This window comes from Megalopta genalis, chromosome 15 (genome assembly GCF_051020955.1).
Source record: "Megalopta genalis isolate 19385.01 chromosome 15, iyMegGena1_principal, whole genome shotgun sequence".
Classification (NCBI taxonomy): Eukaryota; Metazoa; Arthropoda; class Insecta; order Hymenoptera; family Halictidae; genus Megalopta; species Megalopta genalis.
In genome coordinates, this window is record NC_135027.1 from 6,974,212 (window position 1) to 6,993,307 (window position 19,096).

Below are 19,096 nucleotides of genomic sequence, written 5' to 3' on the forward strand. Positions count from 1 at the left end.
CGAATCTCTCGTAGATGGCGTCGCGGCGACACCGTGGGATCCGCGCGGTGGCGGGCGCGCATTCTCGATGCTCGACATCTCGGCGGCGCTTGGCGAGGCGAGCGAGTTGCATCGAGACGCGCGAGACAGTGGTGCCCGTATGTGTCTCGTTCGGTGGGTCGCCGTCGGCCATTGTCTCTGACATGGAAGCCCATCAAAATGGCAGAGGTCGTGCAGATGTTTTTGTTCCTATATAAATCGAAATACCGTCGGAAAGGGGGCCAGTGCCGTGAGGTGGTACGCGATCAGTGCGGTGTAATCGCGGTGCCGTGGCCGTTACTGTGGGCGGTGCTGATCTGTTGGGTGGTGCACGTAACCGCTGCCGCCTCCTCCTCCTCGTCGTCGCTGACGACGGATACGATCTGCGACACGGAGAGCTGCGTCAACGGCGACTGTGTCAATGGCACCTGTGTCTGCCACGAGGGTTGGCAGGGCACTGCGTGCCAATTCTGCGGCGGAAAAGTCAGGTGAGTCTACGGGAGGTCCGCTTGATAAACGAGCACCATAGATATCCCGGATCAGCAAACAAATGGACCCGGACCGCTCGCGTGTCAGGGGCCTGTACAAGTGTCCAGGAACTACACAATAGGGAATGCACACGGAATTGCGCGCGTCGATACGCCGAGGCAATCACGGTTTTATAGTGTTCCGCCACGGTGCAACGACTCCGAGGATTCCTCCGTTTCTCGCTCGGTCTTCTGTGTGATTCACACGGCGAATGAATATTGTGTCCTCCCCCGTTCAACGGGCACGTAAATAAACGGAGCGTAGCGGCGAGAACGTGCGTGCATGCGGCTTCCTCGGATTTAATTGCTCGTCTATGCGTGTCTCGCGGCCTTTCGAAAAGGGGGGACACCCAGCCCCCGGTCATTGTCTGGGGCCTCGAGTTCACGCTGGGACAGAGAGTTAATCAGGACACTCGCGATTATAACGGTGGATCGGCTAGGTCGTCGCCGTCGTCTGTCACCACCCGGCGTCCGCATTCGCCGGGATTAGATTTTACGCCGGATCGATGAGACAGCCGGCAAACTTGACAGGCAGACCACGGGTCCCGGCACTGTCAAGGGTGGTTATTCGCGCGCCCCTAAGCCAGACACGATTTTCGAATCCCGGCGTCGCGCTTGTGCAATGTTTAGGATAGAAACGTCGTCGCCGCCGCCACGGGCGCCGACACGCTTTCGACAGCCGACGCGTGAAATACGCGTACGTTGCTCCATATTTTTCTTCGGGGTGGGTGGCTACAGATGGAGGATGCACAGTGATTCGAACAGCGATTTTTTCCTGGCCGGGATTTGAATTTGTCAAGTTTGAACAGTTGACCGGAAGTGGGGATGTTGTATAATAATGTTGAAATATGTGGTATTCTAAGACTTAATTTATCAGTTTTACGATTCTTAGATTCAACCCTTTGTACTCGGGGAATATGGCAATTATGGTAATTTGAGGAATAACCATTTTTATTTTGTACAATCCGTACGGATTCAATTTTATGCGAAATCCTATTTAAGTTGGAATCATTGTTCCCAACGTAGTAATATTTTATATTTTATTTGAAATATCACTTAATATTTCACGCTCGTTCATGTTGCTGCTAGGTAGTTTAAGAACATTCTCCGAGTGCAAAGGGTTAGTTGAAATATTTGAGTGCTCTTAAATCGGCCCTAACTCGTGGAGAAGATTTGGTTGATGTATGAAAGCAATGCGCAAAAATTTTGTTAGACGAATAGTGGCTGAAATATTTATTTAGAATAATTGTTTGATTTGCATGCAGAAAAATGTACAAATGAGCTGTTGGTAATTATGGTAATTATCATTCGTCGTTGGTAATTATTTCCAACAACGGGCAGGTTTCGAAATTCGAATGGGACAATTACCTTTAATTATGTAGTTAGAAGATGATGAATACTATATTAAAGATAAATTTGTAAATGTATAAATAAAAGGGCGAAATTGAATCGCAAGAACGACGTACACATATTACATATTACAAACTTTTTGAAGTAAGACTCGCGTGTAGAAAATGAATATTTGGTCAGAATAATCTGCATGGAAATGTTCGTAATTTTACAGTTCAGCTGCCGCTTCGCAGTCTACAACAACGCAAACACGTCTTGCTCGCCTCGTGTGCGGGATGCAGCATTTTCACGATGACGAGCGTACGTCATCGTTTGACATTTTACGACGCGGCTGATAAGAGGCGTTTGTACATGTAGCACATGCGAGATATGTATTCTTAAACGTCACAGGTCTAAAGATTCAGGTTATTGCATTACCTTAACTGTAAAATAAGATTCCTTGAAATACAGCCTTTTCTAACAATTAACTCCCGCAGCGTGTTACGTTGTAGAAACGCTTCGCAAAATTAGAAGGATCGTTCGTTCGGATCAAGATGAAATCTGTAAGATTCGCCCACGCGACCATTCGATTGCATTCCATTGATAAATGTAGTTAAATGTCGGTGTGCGCCGTGCACGAAACAGGATGCGATTGTAACCGCTGATGTTGCTCGAACGTCGACCGATCCGGGATCTTAGAATCACGAGCTTAACCCGGATTCGTCACGGTGGAAGAAGAAGTCGTTTGAAATTTTCAACGTGTACTCGCGAATAATTGATGCTGGAAATAATCGCGCCTCCGGGGATCCGCATTAACGCGAACTTACGGCCGCGAACAAAACACTGAGACGAGAGGGGGCGCGTCTTCGCTATAGAATATACAGGGTGTCGTATTTCGGGTACAGAATTTCTTTGTGCAATCTTTTGGGTCAAGAAATATTATATTTAACCCTTCTACCGTGTTCAAATAAAACTTGCACCAATGGTGTTCGAGTCACATAGACCAGTTTAAATAAATATGGGAATAGGATATAGATATAGGATATAGATAATTAATATGAAAATGCAAAAGAAAGTACAAATTGATTTGTACAATTCGATTTTGACTCCCATAGGGTGGTAATTGAAAACACTATACAAGCCTCATTGTCTGGCTCATTTAAAATCGAAACGCCGTAGAAGAGTTCAAAACTGTGGACGTCATTTATTTTCAAAAATGTGGATTTGTATTTTTGTTGTCGTTACATCATTGCTATTTTATTTCTGATCCAGAAATTCCATTGTTCTGGTATTACCGAAACGTCGGTCTACTCTTCGACCAGATTTTAGAGACTGTAATTTCATTTTTATTGATATAAATAAAATTTGACTAAAATTTAAATAGTGCAGAACAGTTCAAGGAATAGTCTAGATACCGCGGATTTTTAAACAAAATAAATTCCCGTTTTGAATGATTTGAACGAGTTGCAAGCGACATAATCAAATCGTTAAATTCATCTAATAGTGTCACTGTTTTGTGCTTCATCTACTTATTTTTGTTCTAAATGATTAAATTAAATCCACAGTCCAGTCATTATTCGGATTTCGTGAAAGTGTGCTTCCGTGTTCAATGAATGATGCATAATGATGGGAATTTGCATGAAGATTCACAGTCTACTAATTCGAAATCAAAAAACGCACGAACGACCGGCAACCGTTCTACCTGACGACGCTTTTAATCGCGTCCGGTTCGCATAAGTTTGCTCATCCGAAATGTAAACACGATGCAGGCCGCGGGGCGCGATGGTCAATGAGCGGTGACGCGACAATGTTGATTCGTTAGTCCGTTCCCCTCTCCCTCTCCAAGTTCCAATTTGATGGCCGCTAATTATAAGGCAGAGCCGTACACGCGGGTTTTTGTTTGCCCGCGTTTCGCACCTGTGCAGACCGCCCCCCCCCCCCACCCCGTCTATTATTCACCGGCCTAATAAACGATCAAAGCGGCCTTTGAATTCTGCTTATTAATTCCCATTCCGGTCCGCCTCGTATCTGGAACTATGGCGGTCCGCTGACCATGGAATTCCTGTATGCCTGCTGGCTATACATGGTGTCCCTGATATGCGACTGCATTACACTGCACTCGGAGATGCTCTATCCCATTTGATGGTGTCGCAAACGTACGAACATTCGTTGAATTCGTTGACAACGAAACAGTAATTCAAAGGAATCTTGGCAGCACGTTTGTTGACGTTCTGTAAATCAAGCGCGGTGAAAGTTCATTGCTAGGCTGGCCGCACGTGGCTAATATTGTTTCAACCAACTGAAATACATTCTGATTTTCAAACCGATATCTTCGAATTCGTTGGACCTTTTCATTGTACTGAGATCCGCGTGCTAAACTCTTCTATTGAGTTAGATTGTGGACACTATAATTGCGGAAACAGTGTCTTTACAATTTAAACTTACGATGTATGCAACGTCGGATTTTTATATTTATCAAAACACATAACACGTGGCACTCTTACAACATTCTGGATGCATCGTGACGTTAGACTGAAAATATTGTGGATTTACGAGAAGCATGGATTTAGAAAACATAAAACAGTGAATATGTCGGAAGAATTTAATATGAAACCTATCAGAATTGTTGGAACAGTGGAAACACTATCGTAGGAAACAATTGAATAAATTTCTTAAGTCGAACGTATATTATGATAAAAATGGCGAAGGGTTCAAATGAATTTTGTCTTATTACCTCTAGAAAGTAACACGTGCCAGTCTAACTTTGAAGTCAAGACTTGAACTCAACTCTTCGAAGTTGCCCCTTTGAAGTTCGAATTGAACATGCTTCTCTTAATTGCCTGAAGAAATTGCAATTTCGCGTAGAGATCCGCAGTCTGTCAACGACAAATGTTGGAATACCGTCGCGAGTCAGCGCAGTTTCGAGATGGCACCGATGAATGGCTTCACGCGGCGTCGATTGTCAAGGGTAACGACGTTTCGTCGCACGGCCGCGAGCAACCGCGACCGGTCCGTTTATTCATTATCCCGTTATAGCATTTGATATCAGCTAGACGACTGTGACACTGTTTGCTGGTTCCCAGGCCGCGATTCGATACGGACGCGCGTCGGGATAACCGAATCGATAACCGGCGAACGCGCTAAGGCCGTCCTCGCGTTCACCTTATCATAGGATTAATTACCGTGATTATGGGTGTAATCACTCTTCCGCGCCAATTGGATCTGTTTAAGCCGGGATTAATGAGCATTCACGAGAGCTTTGCGCCTCCCTTCCGACGACGCCTGCAGAATTTATGAACGCTGCGAGAGAAACGATTCTACCCTTGATTATTGTTTTACTCGATATTTTACCGTCTCGATTTATTTCCCGTTCGATGAATTCGCATAACGTCGCACGAACACACTTGGCCGCGTCTGATCACCGCACGTTGCTCCGTGGAGCACTGTCTTGGCCCTGGGAGCTACACGGAGCCATTAGGCCACGCCTACTCTGGGCGTTTCACTCAGAAATGGGGCAGACTACTCGCAAAATCATGGTACACTCGAACTACAAGTTATTGTAACTCTGTGAAAAAATAACTTAAAATACTATGACTGTACTCATTTTAAAGCTCGAAGTCTCTATTGTTACGTTCTTCAACATTTCCCATAAAAAATTGCCTTCTGGTAAAACAGAGCGAGAAACTGTAATCTCTTCCTATTTTAACATTTTACGGATTCAATCGACTGTACACAGTTTTCAACAGTTTTCTCCACATTTATCCCAACGTGATCTTACAGAGGAAAATTCCGCCTTTAGAATGACTCCACAAACGTTGATCTGCGATTTTTTCCACGCCGTTTTATTGTCCTCTTATTGATCATTCAGTTTCAGAAAAGTTTACCCGCGTCTCGCACCATCGGTTTCCAAATTTAGCAACGGTCCGATCAAATTCCTACTGGTCGCGTTAAAACCAGCCAAATCGGCTGTTAAAAATTATTCGACCCGTATCCCGCGATTAATCAAATCACAGCCGAAGATGAATCACGGTCGCGCGCTATCGCCGCGCGCCTGTGGCCGGACGGGCCGGTCTTGGGAAATTGGAAAGCGTTCTAAATGTCACCTCGTCCATAAAGTCGCCTACTCTTCCCCCATGAAAGGATTACGATGTAGCGCCTGGAACACTCCCGGCTGAATGGATCACGCTCGAAGACAATGATCGGGCTGCCGACGTATCGGGTGTCGGCTCTTCCGCCATCGTTCGATCGCTTTTAACAGGTAGCCACCGGGCTACGCGGACCGAAAACCGGCTTCGGAGAAAACCGGTACAATTCCGGCCGGCGAACTTTTTACGAATTCCACTCGTGTGCCCATCGGAGACCTGCGGTCCACGCCGGCCAATCCTTACGTCCTCTCGACGCTGCAACGGATCGATACGGGAATTCTATGTAATCGATAACCAGCGATCACCCTCGAATTGCGCTCTTCTGTCTGCCGACCAATTACATGAATAGCGGATTATTCCGGCCTTGAGATGCTTGCGTCATTTTTAATCCGCGACCGGCGATATTATTGTATTTCGTTTCGATATCGGTAATATCTCGGCGATACAAACCGCACTGTGGTATATTTTTTCCAAAAGGTTGGTCAGCATGCGAAGTTTTTAAGTACACCTCCTTCCAGAAGTATTAGGACACCTTGTATAGTATAATTTGTAATTTTTCACTCAGTCTAGGTAATGCCTACGAGTTTTATATGTATAGTCGAGTCGAAAGTATTGTATTATACACAAAAAGTTGTAAGTGTTCGTCACTTATGCAATCAGTTTACCCATTTATTGCATTTTGTTCGTTGAAAACGTATGCCGAGTTAATTCCATAGTCTTCGATCGATACGACACGCATCGCTTTCCGTTATGTTTTAACATTTCAGAGCTTATATCATTCAAGAATTTCAGAACACTGTTTTCTTATTTCAATCTCAGTAAAATTATTAACAGACAAAATGAATGTCTATGCAGTTGCTGTATGTTAGATGTGTACATATAATTTTTATTTCGCATAAAAATACGCAGACTAATAATTACATTGAGAATCTTCATTCCAGAAGACAGAAACGAGATTCTATTGTGGATTTAATGGTTAGAAATCACATGAACCCTTCACCCTTCTTCGAATAATCTCATCATATACAAAGTCACGCGTCGAGTATTTCTCATTTAACATTTTTTCACTGCCACACGTCAGCAACCTAAACAATTTCTTAAAATTAAAGTATTCTATTTCACCGGATTTTAAAATTGTAAAATTGATTTGTATAACATCAATTATTTTCTCAATATTCTTACGTTTCGTGGGTCCCAATAAAATTAGGAAGATACGATAGATTAGCGTGTACAAATTAATATTCAAATCTGATCAATTAGCACGTTCGCTACCATCGTCACTAGCGTACATAATTCTATTTATTCTATTTATCGTATTAAACACATCGTATCCTCTTACAAGATACGATGAAAACATCGTCGAAGAGAAGCTACAAATTCTCCAAGTATCTTAGAATTTTAAACAATTATATTCACAACATTAATTTGATGTTCTTTACGTGAAATACAAAATCATGGTCGTCACAAATGTGCGACGCTGATAGCGAACGTGTTAATGAAATTGTCGTGGCAAACGAAGTGTTCAAACAATTCTACTGTTTTAATACTCTGCTACTCGTTCTTATAAAAAATCCACACTCCGACAATAATAATAATCCAGTCAGAAATCCTTGATCCATCGAAACGGCGGCCTCCGGTCGAGAATCGTTGGATCAAACATTCAAAGCAACCGATCGCATATCCATTGTCTCGGATAGACTTCAGACCAGCTCTGGAAATCTACGGGCTGAATTTCCTCGGTTGAGAATTGGCGAACTTGTACGTCTTCCCGTCCACGTTACTCTTCCACGGAGCAATCAGCGGCACCGTGCCGGTTTCCCGGCAGCTCGCGCTCGGTTTTATCCGTCCTCTATCCTATCATTGAATTATGAAGGGACTAAAACTTTATATAATACTCCATCGACTGAGAGGATTGCTGGCAGAGAGAGAGAGAGAGAGAGAGAGAGAGAGAGAGAGAGAGAGAGGCGGTGGTGGGTGCGGGAGTGGCGTCGTGGACCGCGGGCGTTCGATTAGAACCGTAGAATCAGCCGATCGAGAGTCGGGTGAAAACGTGATCGTTGATCCGGCGAGGCCGAGCAATCGATCGATGGATCGATCTCGATCACCGCCACGTTTTTGCTTAATTTTACACCGGCTGGCACGCGACCTTTGATACGTCCTGCTCCCACCACCCTGCCGGAGGGGACGCGCTCGAGCCCGAGGTGCATTTGAAATGGAAATTCGAGTTGCATAAGGTGGAAAATCTTTGGGAAACGGTGTATGAATTTCTCCGAGCTTGTACGCCGCGGCCTAGATGCATTTTGAAACGTTTGTAGGAGCGGCGAAATGGCTGGAATGCGAGAGAAAATTCTTTGTTACGCGTTATTGTGTTCGCTATAATTGCTCTTGCCGCGTTTTGCGCAAAGATTCGCTGTTTCGTTATACATACACCGGCTTTCTTAGTTAAATTGTCCTAACATTTCTGATCATCCAGAAAATGCATAGAAGATTCTAGGAGAATACTTCGATCATTTTTGTTGGGCACATCGAGTTAGCAAGTTATGTTTCATTTATAATGCCTTGTTTTAAGAAGTATTTTATAAAACGATTGGAAAAAATCGTGTTTTAAATTTTAGGGGGTCGTTCTAAAGGAGTTGCTTCAATCTTGAAATCTATGGCAGACTCGGTCACGGATAAAATTGTTTAACGGTCTTAGAGACGGATGAAAATTAATGGAAATTCTCAGTTGCACGAATGCGTTTCTTTTGATTCGGCTGTCGTTAGGCTGCGTGTATTTATGCGAAATAAAATGTTTGTATGTTGACTGTGACAAAGAGAAGTTAGATGCAGATGTATTTCTTCATTTAATAGCGACAATATATGAAGAATAATATAACAGTACTCTTAAAAATTCTTTCAGTGTCTTTACAGGTTCGCCGTTCACCCACCGATATTTGCTATAAATGCATAAAATCCGCTGTCTAGCTACCATAAAATTGGACCAGTTCGAGGTTAACAAAAATTGATAAGAATTTTTACGTTGACCTCAGAGACGCGATTTCATTGACCGATGACGAAATTAGGCGTCGCGGTGCAACCGTTTATAAAACAACCGGCGACCAACGTTTATTTCTGCAGAAAATCGACGAACGAGCGTGCGCATACAATACCGCGATTGCTGGGTCAATTAATTTTGTTTAACCTGTTAACCGAGCGACCTCGATCCCAAACATTGGGGTAGGTACAATTAAAATCGACCCCGAGCAACCTGCGCCGCGGTTTGTTTGCGAGTAAATGAGAATCCGAAAATAAACAACCAGTGGGAGATCGGACAGAGTGTTACAGCAAACAGCAGACGAAGATCGAATAAAATTGTCTCTTGTGGTCGTTTCGTTCGCGAGGAAATGCGCTTCGAAAGTTTGCTCGACACACGCGCATTCGCGATCGCAAAAAGTGGAAATGGTGAGTCACGATCAGCCACGTTTGCCGATTCTTGTTCAATGGCGAGTGCGTCCGGCGAACTTTCGCAACCGTCTGACCGGAAGTCGACGCATCGTGCGAAAAAGTGGTATTCCGAGACATCAGATTGCACTAATTACTTCCGAAGATATTGCAAAATTGTTAACCGATAATTAGCAGATCCTCAGAATGCAGTTACTATTGCGATCATAACTAGACAGCCGATTTTATGGATTTATGACAAAAATGAGTAGAAACAGAATATTTGAAACATTAAAGGAAGTTAAAAATATTGTCATATATATTAAGTAATATATAAATATCGACATATATTATATATGATAAGCTATTAAGATTGTTAAAGAAAGAAAGCTCTAATTGGTTACTACTTCTTCAAATTGATTCAGACAATTTTTATTTTGCATACGTGAGCTAAAATCACAAACATTTATAATTTATTCTCGACGCAAGCATATATTCTGAATGGCGAGATAAATATTTGCTTTGCTTGTTAGAAAATCATTCGTTGAAGTTAATATCTGCAGATAAATGTAAATTATTGCACCAATGCATAGAGGTTAATGATAATCTGTTCCGTGTCTGCATAAATTTCAGAAATAAAGCCAGTAATCTCTTCAGTCTACAGAAAATCTATTTCTGACTGATGATTAATTCCTTTTTAATTTCTATAACAAGAATTTCTTAAGTTGTTGAGGAAAATTGCCTACCACTCCAATTTTTATAAAACAACCACTGACAATGCGAAACGCTTCTGCAATACCATTTACTTATTTAACAATTCTTAATGTCCCTCTCCGTCCGTTACGGGTATTGTTATTGTTATTAATATTTTTCTTTCTCTTTTTATTATTATTTAATTGTATTATCATTATTATAATTATTATAATTCTTATCATCATTATCATTATTATCATTATTATTTTCATTCCTTTTTACACTATTTTTTTCTGAATCATTCTTAACTTTCGTTTTATAAAGGGATTTCGCTGTCTACTCATATCAGTAAGTAAATAAATAAAGAATGTTTTCTTATCTGCGCACACTGTCGCGGATCGATGGCGTCTTGAACAAGCTTTTATAACAAGAAAGACCGTGCTGCGCTCGAATTTTTGCGGAGCGGCCGGAGAATGCATGGTGTCCTAACGACCGCAGCAGCACGTTGTCGATGGGGCGTAAAGCCTGGCAGAAACAAAAGAGCGGGCCGTAACGACTAATAACAGAAGGATTCGCGTGGTGGCATGGCTCCGGCAGTTATCTCGAAAACTACACCTCGTTACGACTTTCTCCGGGAGTCTACTAAAAATGTTAGCCAGACGTCCAAAGTGTCCGGAACTTCCTCCCGGTCCGGAGGAAGTCTTCGGGCTCGTAGCTATCTCTCTTTTGCTCCCTGAGCACTTCCCTTTGTGGTTCCCAGGCCGTCGTAAATATCCATCGCGTTTGCTCTTTCCCCTTTTTGCGGGCCGGCTTCCCTCGCTTAATCCTCGCATCGCATTGGGGCCGTTTCTCTCTCCCCTTTCTCTCTCCGTCTCTCTCTTTCATAAGCTGCGACGAATTAACGTTGAAATTTGTTTTTAGATCTCCTTAGACTCTCGAGAGCGTCCGGAGGAGAGAGAGAGAGAGAGAGAGAGAGAGAGAGAGAGAGAGAGAGAAAGCCAGAACGCGCCTTTCATTATGAATTCTTCGCGCGGCTTCTTGGACGGCCTTAACGCCGGCGATTCTGCAAATTGCGCTCGTCTGCTCTTTTTCTCTCCTACTCTCTTTTTTCCTCTCCCTCTCTCTCTCTCTCTCTTTCTAGACTGACAAGCACGGAATTCCGAGGGAACGGCGCCGCCCTAACTCGCGGACTCGTCGAAGGGGCCAAATTTTCCCTGGTCGAATTGTCCACGTGTTTCTTATCGAAGAATCGAAGTTCTTTCTCATCGAACGGATGCAAACTTCTTTTGCTGAAGAATACAAATTTCTTGTTGCTGGACGTTCGAAATTTGTTCATCGAAGTGCTCCATTTTTCTTTATCGAATGTCTAAAATGTTTTCTTATTGGACAGCTGAAGTTCGTTCTGGAACGATCGTTTCTCGTTGAATGTGCGAAACTTGTCTTCGTCGAACTGCCAAAACTGTACCTTATTGAACAGCTAAAGTCTTTCTTTATCGAAGAATCAAAATATTATTGAAGAAACGAAATCTTCTTCTATCGAAGAATCGTTTCGTAGCGAACGGTTGAAGCTTTCCCTTGTCGAACAGACCCAATTTTTCCTCAGCGAACAAACCCAATTGTTTCTTATTGGATGCTCGAAATTTTCCCTCGTCGAACAGCCCTAAGCTTATTCTCATCGGATAGCTAAAACGTTTCTTCGTCGAAACAGTCAATATGTTTTTGTATTAAACAGCTGCTGTTTCATAAATAATGTCGTAATTCTCCTTCACGGAACAGCAAAATTAGTTCTTATTGAACTGCACTAATTTTTCTCATCGAACAATTGTTTAATGGATAGCAAAATACATTCCTTATCAAACAGCTAACTTTGTCCTCCTCAAACAATCAAAATTTTCCATCATAGAACGGATAAATTGGTTTTCATCGATCGACTCGTATTTTCTTCATCGAACGATCCAAATAAAACAATTCAATTGAACACACAACATTTCTCTTCTCCATCAAAGATATTTCTTCGGACGTTCAGAATTTTTTTTCTCTCGTCGATAGTTCCCTCGCGAATGTTATGCATTTGTGACGAACTCTCTGTCAGTGGGTAAGCATTTCAATTACTTTTTTCTAGTTCAGGGTATCGATTGCACCCTCGATGTGTTAATGTGTTTGTCAACGACGCAGTGGTCTCTTGCGACAGCGAATAGAAAATGCGTGTCGCACGGTACGCGACAGAGGGAGAATACTAAAATGCGTGGATCAACGAAACGCAGATGTTGGTTTTGTATTCGGGTGGAATGAGAGGACAGGACGCTCTCATTAAGGTTGCGGAATATAGTTTCTTATTTTAGACTGTAGCTATATTGGGGTTTTTAAGTTTATTGTTCCGCCGATACTGCATTAGCACTATGCCGTCCGCAGATCTTAGATATGATTCTTTTGTTTGACGCCGGCATAATAGCTTGGAAATTTTAGATTTTAAAAAAAATTTCGAAGATGGCGGTAATATAAATTCCTAAAATTAAAATATGTCGTCCAAGAATTTTCGTACTTAATTCTTAGTTAAATAAGCACAATGCTGTAGTTAGTTTGCTGCTTTTTAACAGCCAAGAAATATAGTTCAAATGTTATTCCAGTTTTTTAAAATGGCACCAAGGTGTACCACCGGCATACAACAGATAGTTTTTGCATGGCACCAGCGTGGTGCCACCGGACGGCATAGTGTTAACAAATGCTAATCGTTGTTTCGTTCCTAGTATTGCATTCTGTGTGTTATACATTGTTTTATATGCTTTTATATACTTATCTCATTAATAGACCGCGGATTTTATGCATACATGTGATAAAAGTGTGCAAATGAAATGCAAAATAGCAAAAACATTTAAACGATTTAAAAATATTATTAGTTAATTTACCAAAATTATTAAACAAACAAACAAACAAATGTCTATGTAGTTCCTGCTGCTTGCAATGAATGAGGATTATTTTTATTTTACGTACAAATCCGTAGTCTACTCACTAGTTAATAGAACAGCGCACCAAACCCGACATTATAATGAGTTATGTTCTTAGAATATGATTATCGTTTGACAAATATTACATACTCTAGAATATTTTAGTAAGCATTGACGGAAAAATATGGCAAAGCATCGGCATTTGTCACCTCTGAAGAAACGAACCACCTAAAAATACAATCCAATTTAAAAAATATCGACAAGTACAACCTTTCTCCGCGCATTGAAAGCCAATTACAGGAGTGCCTCGCTACTAGTCCCGTTCAAAGAGCACTCAATCGATCATATCAGAAATACATTACCTCAAACGGAAATTTCGCTCCGTTTTCAAGCTCCCCATAAAAGACAGGAAGAAGCGTAATTACAGATGACTAACGGTCATTAAAATCGTGACAACCGCAACTATTCCAGCCCAGTGGCATCCTTCGGTGTGATAAGAAACAACCTTCGGCGTACCAACCAACAGATGCTGACAAAACGACCGCATTTGCGGCGAGAATAATGTCTCGATGGCGATCGTCGCCGCATTATGTCGTGGAAAGTACCCAAAAGCGGTAAAAAATATTTCCTGTTTAAAGTCGTATACTTATGCCAATATTTCTCAGTTCTTGTAATAACAATTTCTTAATAATACACGCAATGCAAATAATAATAATAATAATAATAATAATAATAATAATAATATTTGTTATTTTTAATAGGCACGTTTTGAGAATCCATTAAATTCAGGGCACGGAATTATCGGCACGCAACATGCAGATTACGAGAGCTATGCCTCTCGACTCCCGTCGCGCGTCTCGCTTTCCGAAGTCGCCTAAATTCTCGGAGCACATTGGGCCGCGTACTGTAATAAAGCTACGGAGACCGCGGGGATCACGGGGCGAAATTTAGGCGACCATGGGGAGCGAGACGCGCGATAATTCCGAGCTCTGCATTAAATAATAAAAATATTTGCAATGTTTTGCTAATAATTTTTGTATATTTACAATTATATTTTTCTAAGTTCAAATATTATAAATAAGTTATATTTTAAATAAGGTAAATTTTCGACACGTTAAGAGAGAAAAATATTGTAGCGAAATCGGGCAGATACCGCCACTGTGCAACGTCGAGTCTCCTCTCGGTAGTTTTCTTTGCAATCGTCGGTGTTTAAGAGATAGTCCAATAAACGCATCGGCGAGCCAAGAGACGTCGTGTCCGCTCAAGAGAACGGTCGTTTTATTGTTCCAGGTCTCAAGGGAACGGTTATAAATTCCCTATTGTCGTTGCACGGAGGGTCGCGCGCGCATTCCCTGCTCCAATTTACCGCGTTTCTTTTAATAGCCGGGTCTCGACTCGACTGGACTCGACTCGACACGGCACGACTCAATGCGACTCAACGCGATTCAACTCGAGTCCTTCGTTTCCACCAACGTGTTTCGTGTAAAGAGCGAAACCGACGGCCTTACGGTCGTCGAACCGCCGCGGTTCGTGACTCATCCGGTGCCTTCGTTATTGAAAGAATATTATTTTCTGCTAACGAGAACGATGCCCGACGAGATACATCGGCCTTTGCGAAATTAACCGATTCTCGTTACGCCTTACGTTGCAATTGCCGCGTTATCCGCAGAGCTCCGGGATCGGCGTTTCCTACTGTGCCGAATTCGTGAAACGGATCTGCAATCAATTTTGCCGATACAACGGGGGAAGGGGGGGGGGAATCGTAAACACGCGCCGGGAAAATAAATTCCAGATAAGAAGAAATCAGCGGGAGATCGCCGCGCAATTCGCGTGAGGTAACCGATGAATTATTCACCGGGGAAACGCCGAAGAACAATGGCGTTGCGAGCCGTGGCAAATCGCTTAAATGTATTGATTTTCATGGGGACGGGGGTCTCGAAGTTGCAGATGATCGCCGTATCTCGGACTAGGTTTCTTTGAATCCGATCCCCGGCTGATAACAGGACGCCGGATTTTATGCGTTTACGATCAAAACCAGCCGATCGAACTCAAAACAGTCGACACGTTTAAAGAATTGGAAAATTCATTCATTGCGCTATTTTATTCGCGCTACTCTATTCGTTTATTTATTCATTTATTCATATATACGGGTGATCGACCATTTTTACGGCAACGAAGACAAAATCATAGCTTACAACAAATGATGGAGTATCGGTGAATCAACAATTTATAAAGTCTCGTTTTCGGCTCTTTGGATTGATTAAATGACAAAAATATCCACGCAGCTCCGGTATCTTCCAATTAGTGCAAACAATTTTTATTTTGCAGAGAACTCCGCACCCTGGTGATAACTATCGCCAAATGTCGTTTTAACACCCACACGCGTTCTTTAATAGTAGTAGTTCTTTCATTCTCTGCCATTGTCATTCCCCATGTTCCACGCTGCAATCCGAGTGGCACAAATGATTCCTCTCTGATTTTTCGCTATTTTCCTTTCACACTCGAATTCAATGAATTCTGTTCGATTCATCGTCTCGCATTTTAAACAAACACACGAGGTAGAGCACAGCCACCAGAAAAAGTCAGGCGTTTTTGTTTGATTTGATGAATTATTGAAACCGTAAATGCATCGCAAGCTCTATTTCAGAAAATGAAAATACAATTATGAGTCGAGCGAGACGTCTCGATTTTGATGTTAAGATAAGCTCGAGTGCAAAGTATTATTAGAACGTTAGATTAATTGCAGACGAAATTAAATTTTTATACGGACCCAGTCACTTTGGCTTAGATAATTTTTCTATTCTGCATAAGAAAAACCGTAAATGCAACGCAGGCAAGCTCTATTTCAGAAAACGAAAACACAATTATAAGTCGAGCGAGACGTCTCGATTTTGAAGTTAAAATAAGTTCGAGTGCAAAATATTATTAGAACGTTAGATTAATTGCAGGCGGAATTAAATTTTTATACGGACCCAGTCACTTTGGCTTAGATAATTTTTCTATTCTGCATAAGAAAAACCGTAAATGCAACGCAGGCAAGCTCTATTTCAGAAAACGAAAACACAATTATAAGTCGAGCGAGACGTCTCGATTTTGATGTTAAGATAAGCTCGAGTGCAAAGTATTATTAGAACGTTAGATTAATTGCAGACGGAATTAAATTTTTATACGGAGCCAGCCACTTCGGCTTAGATAATTTTTCTATTCTGCATAAGGATTCGCGGTCGCACGATCGCCTACACGAAAAATGATCTGTTCGAAAAATTCGCAAGCTCGAACATTCAATTACCGCGACAAACGCGCGCAAACGGTGCTCAAGCTCCGGGTTTCCCATCGCTCGTCAACCCATTTCTACATTGTTTACGTAATATTGTTTTCCGCGGAGATGTCGACGCTATCGTGGGCTCCGCTCCGTGTGCAGCACGTGCTGGCGTCGTAAATCCCCGATCAGAATTTATGTTACGCAAAGTGTGCTCGTACATCCACACCGGCCCGCTTGTAACGCGTTTCTGCCGAGGACGATGTTCCGTTTTTTTTTTCTACACCATGCCGACCACCACGGACACTGTCGTTGCGGGAGCGTCGAACATATTGTTATTCCCCGAACGTCGCCGCTGACAATGTCGTATCCGTTTTCGGGATGCAATCATCCCTATAAATGCGTTTGCTCGATAATGCGGCGCAGGTGTCTTTCATCGAGCATCCGCTTCTCTCGCCGCTGCATTTTTCTGCGGCTCGCGTATTTTTTTTTCCTCTCTTTAGTTCTCCTCTCCTCTCTCCAGCGACGACGTCAATACATCTGGTCCAGAACCGTTCGCCGAGCGGACAATACGCGCGACGCCGAAGCAGCTCGGCTTTCGCGTGAAAACACAGGAAAATTCTGGCCCGGAAACGTTCGTTGCGTTTTTTTCGCGAGTGCGGACGACGAAATCTAGATTTCGCTCGACGCTGGAACGATGGTTCGTTCGCCAAGGATGCTGCAAAAATCGCAGCCGTTCATTGTCTTCCGGAGAAGCGACAGATGCGATTAAACACTTGATATGGTTGGAATAGTTGCAACAAAGGTAGTTGGATTTGGCGCAATGGGGCCTCGATATTTGTCTCTCTCAGAAATAGCTTCGTTTCTGCTCGAACTATGTACTTGAGACTTGAGTTTTTCAATAATATAGTTTGTTAATGCAGAATATCCGCTTGTCTTCGCTGGAACAACTTGAGTATCTGGTACAGTAACACCTCCATAATTCGCTATCTATACTAAAAGCATCTTATTTCACTATTTCTTCTTTTGTATATCACGAACCAGAATAATTGCGGACGTTGAATTCTCTTGCGTCACTTAAAGATCTTGCATACCTTGCTTCTTTCTTTTGTATTTCGTAAACTAGAACAAGCATTGGACGTGGGATTTTTCTGAGTAATTTAGAGATCTAGTGCATTAATATCCCGATACTTGTTCCACTTAGAAACCACCCGAGAAGAACTATACAGAGAAGTGTATCACAAAAAAACAGACAATAACATCTAAAATCTAAACAGTTTATGATTTCCGTCGCAGAGCTGGAAAATTTAATGCAGCAGCGCCTCGACGCATGTCGAAGCGACGCATTTAATCGGAATTGATTTCAAGAAACCGATTACAACAATCATGAGAACAAAAGAAGCTCGTTGCTGCATTCGCATGGCTCGCGAAGACGGCAACGCGAAGAGACAGACGGCGATAACGGATAACGGAATATGATAATGAGTCTGTAAACTGATAAAATGGTAATGCCCGGTGTACCACGGAAATCCGTGATTCTTTGTTAAGTTTGAATGTCGGCGGACGGACGCTGAACGAGTGGTCTTGCTTGGAAACTTTGAACATGCTCGAGAAGATTAACACCGCTGTCTTATCACGGATCGTAAACAATACTAAAAATAAAACAAAGACTCTTCCCCCTCCCCTGCTAGAGTTTCCAGTTTCAGGGAAAATTGCGTCGGCGGTCCTGAGCGGGAATCTTCGTCTAGCTGAAAATTATGGTCGTTCGTCAACAAGCCCTCGCGGATGTTTCGCAGCGAACAGTCCTCGTAATCTAAACGAAATGGAACGTGCAGTTATAATTGGAAGCATTACACGAACCGCAAAAAAGATTAGGAAAAACGATGTCATGCAAACGACGACAACTGGTCGTTGATAAACCTTGATAAGTTGCGCGTCAATATCGCGATGACGTTGGAAATTAGCCTCAACTCATCGCCGAGCAGCAAACACGTAACTCGCTGGTGCAATTATTGGAAAATTGCTCGTGAAATTGTTATAGGTAGCAGTCCCCGTCATTACCTTGGCGTATCAAAAATCGCGAAACTAGCGTGCAGATTCTAATCCGGGCTGATTAAACGGAAAAGTTATACTTGCGACGCTTTCGGTAGGTTGCTTGGGCAACAACGATTTGTTCGCAACGACGAACAGCAGAATCGAATAATGTAAATTCATCGATAAAAAAAGCTGCGTATGCAGAGTTACGTTTACGCAACCGTTGGGTTATAAGCATAAATCAAAGTGTAAAGATCTGCCGTGCACTTACTTATCGAAATGTATACATAAATAATGAGTATGATATTTTAGATTGTTAATGCTAAGAGAAAATGCGGGGAACATTTATATAGATTATATTTATATAGAGTATATTTTAAACACGTTGGACGTAAGAAAACATAAGAGAACAAGAAGTTAACGCCATAGTTACGGGACGCGACAAAATGGCGAATCACGAACTTCCGAATCCACGATCACAGACATTTACAAGGACGCATTTGTACAAAAATTTATCGAACTTATTCTCTTAGACGTATGTTGCTATAAAAATCGATAATACATTTTCGTTATTCTTATACATAAACCGCTGATTTTCATACGAAATAAAAATTGTCTGCGTTAATTGTAAAATAATATTACTGTTTTGCATTTGAATATAAACAATTTTGTAATGAATGCATAAAATGTAATGGTGTAATTTGAAGTGGAGAAAAGATTCATTAA

The 19,096-nt window shown here is 42.2% G+C and overlaps 1 protein-coding gene across 2 annotated transcripts in view; it reads left to right on the plus strand.

Moving 5' to 3' along the window:
* Positions 1 to 57: 57 nt before the first annotated feature.
* dsd (attractin-like protein dsd) overlaps positions 58 to 19,096 on the plus strand; it is a 32,933-nt gene continuing 13,894 nt past the window's right edge. For both annotated transcript variants that reach the window (XM_033469082.2, XM_033469083.2), the window contains exon 1: positions 58 to 506. In XM_033469082.2, coding sequence (XP_033324973.1) covers positions 199 to 506 — 308 coding nt within the window. In that variant the 5' untranslated portion in view covers positions 58 to 198. The remainder of the gene's footprint in view (positions 507 to 19,096) is intronic.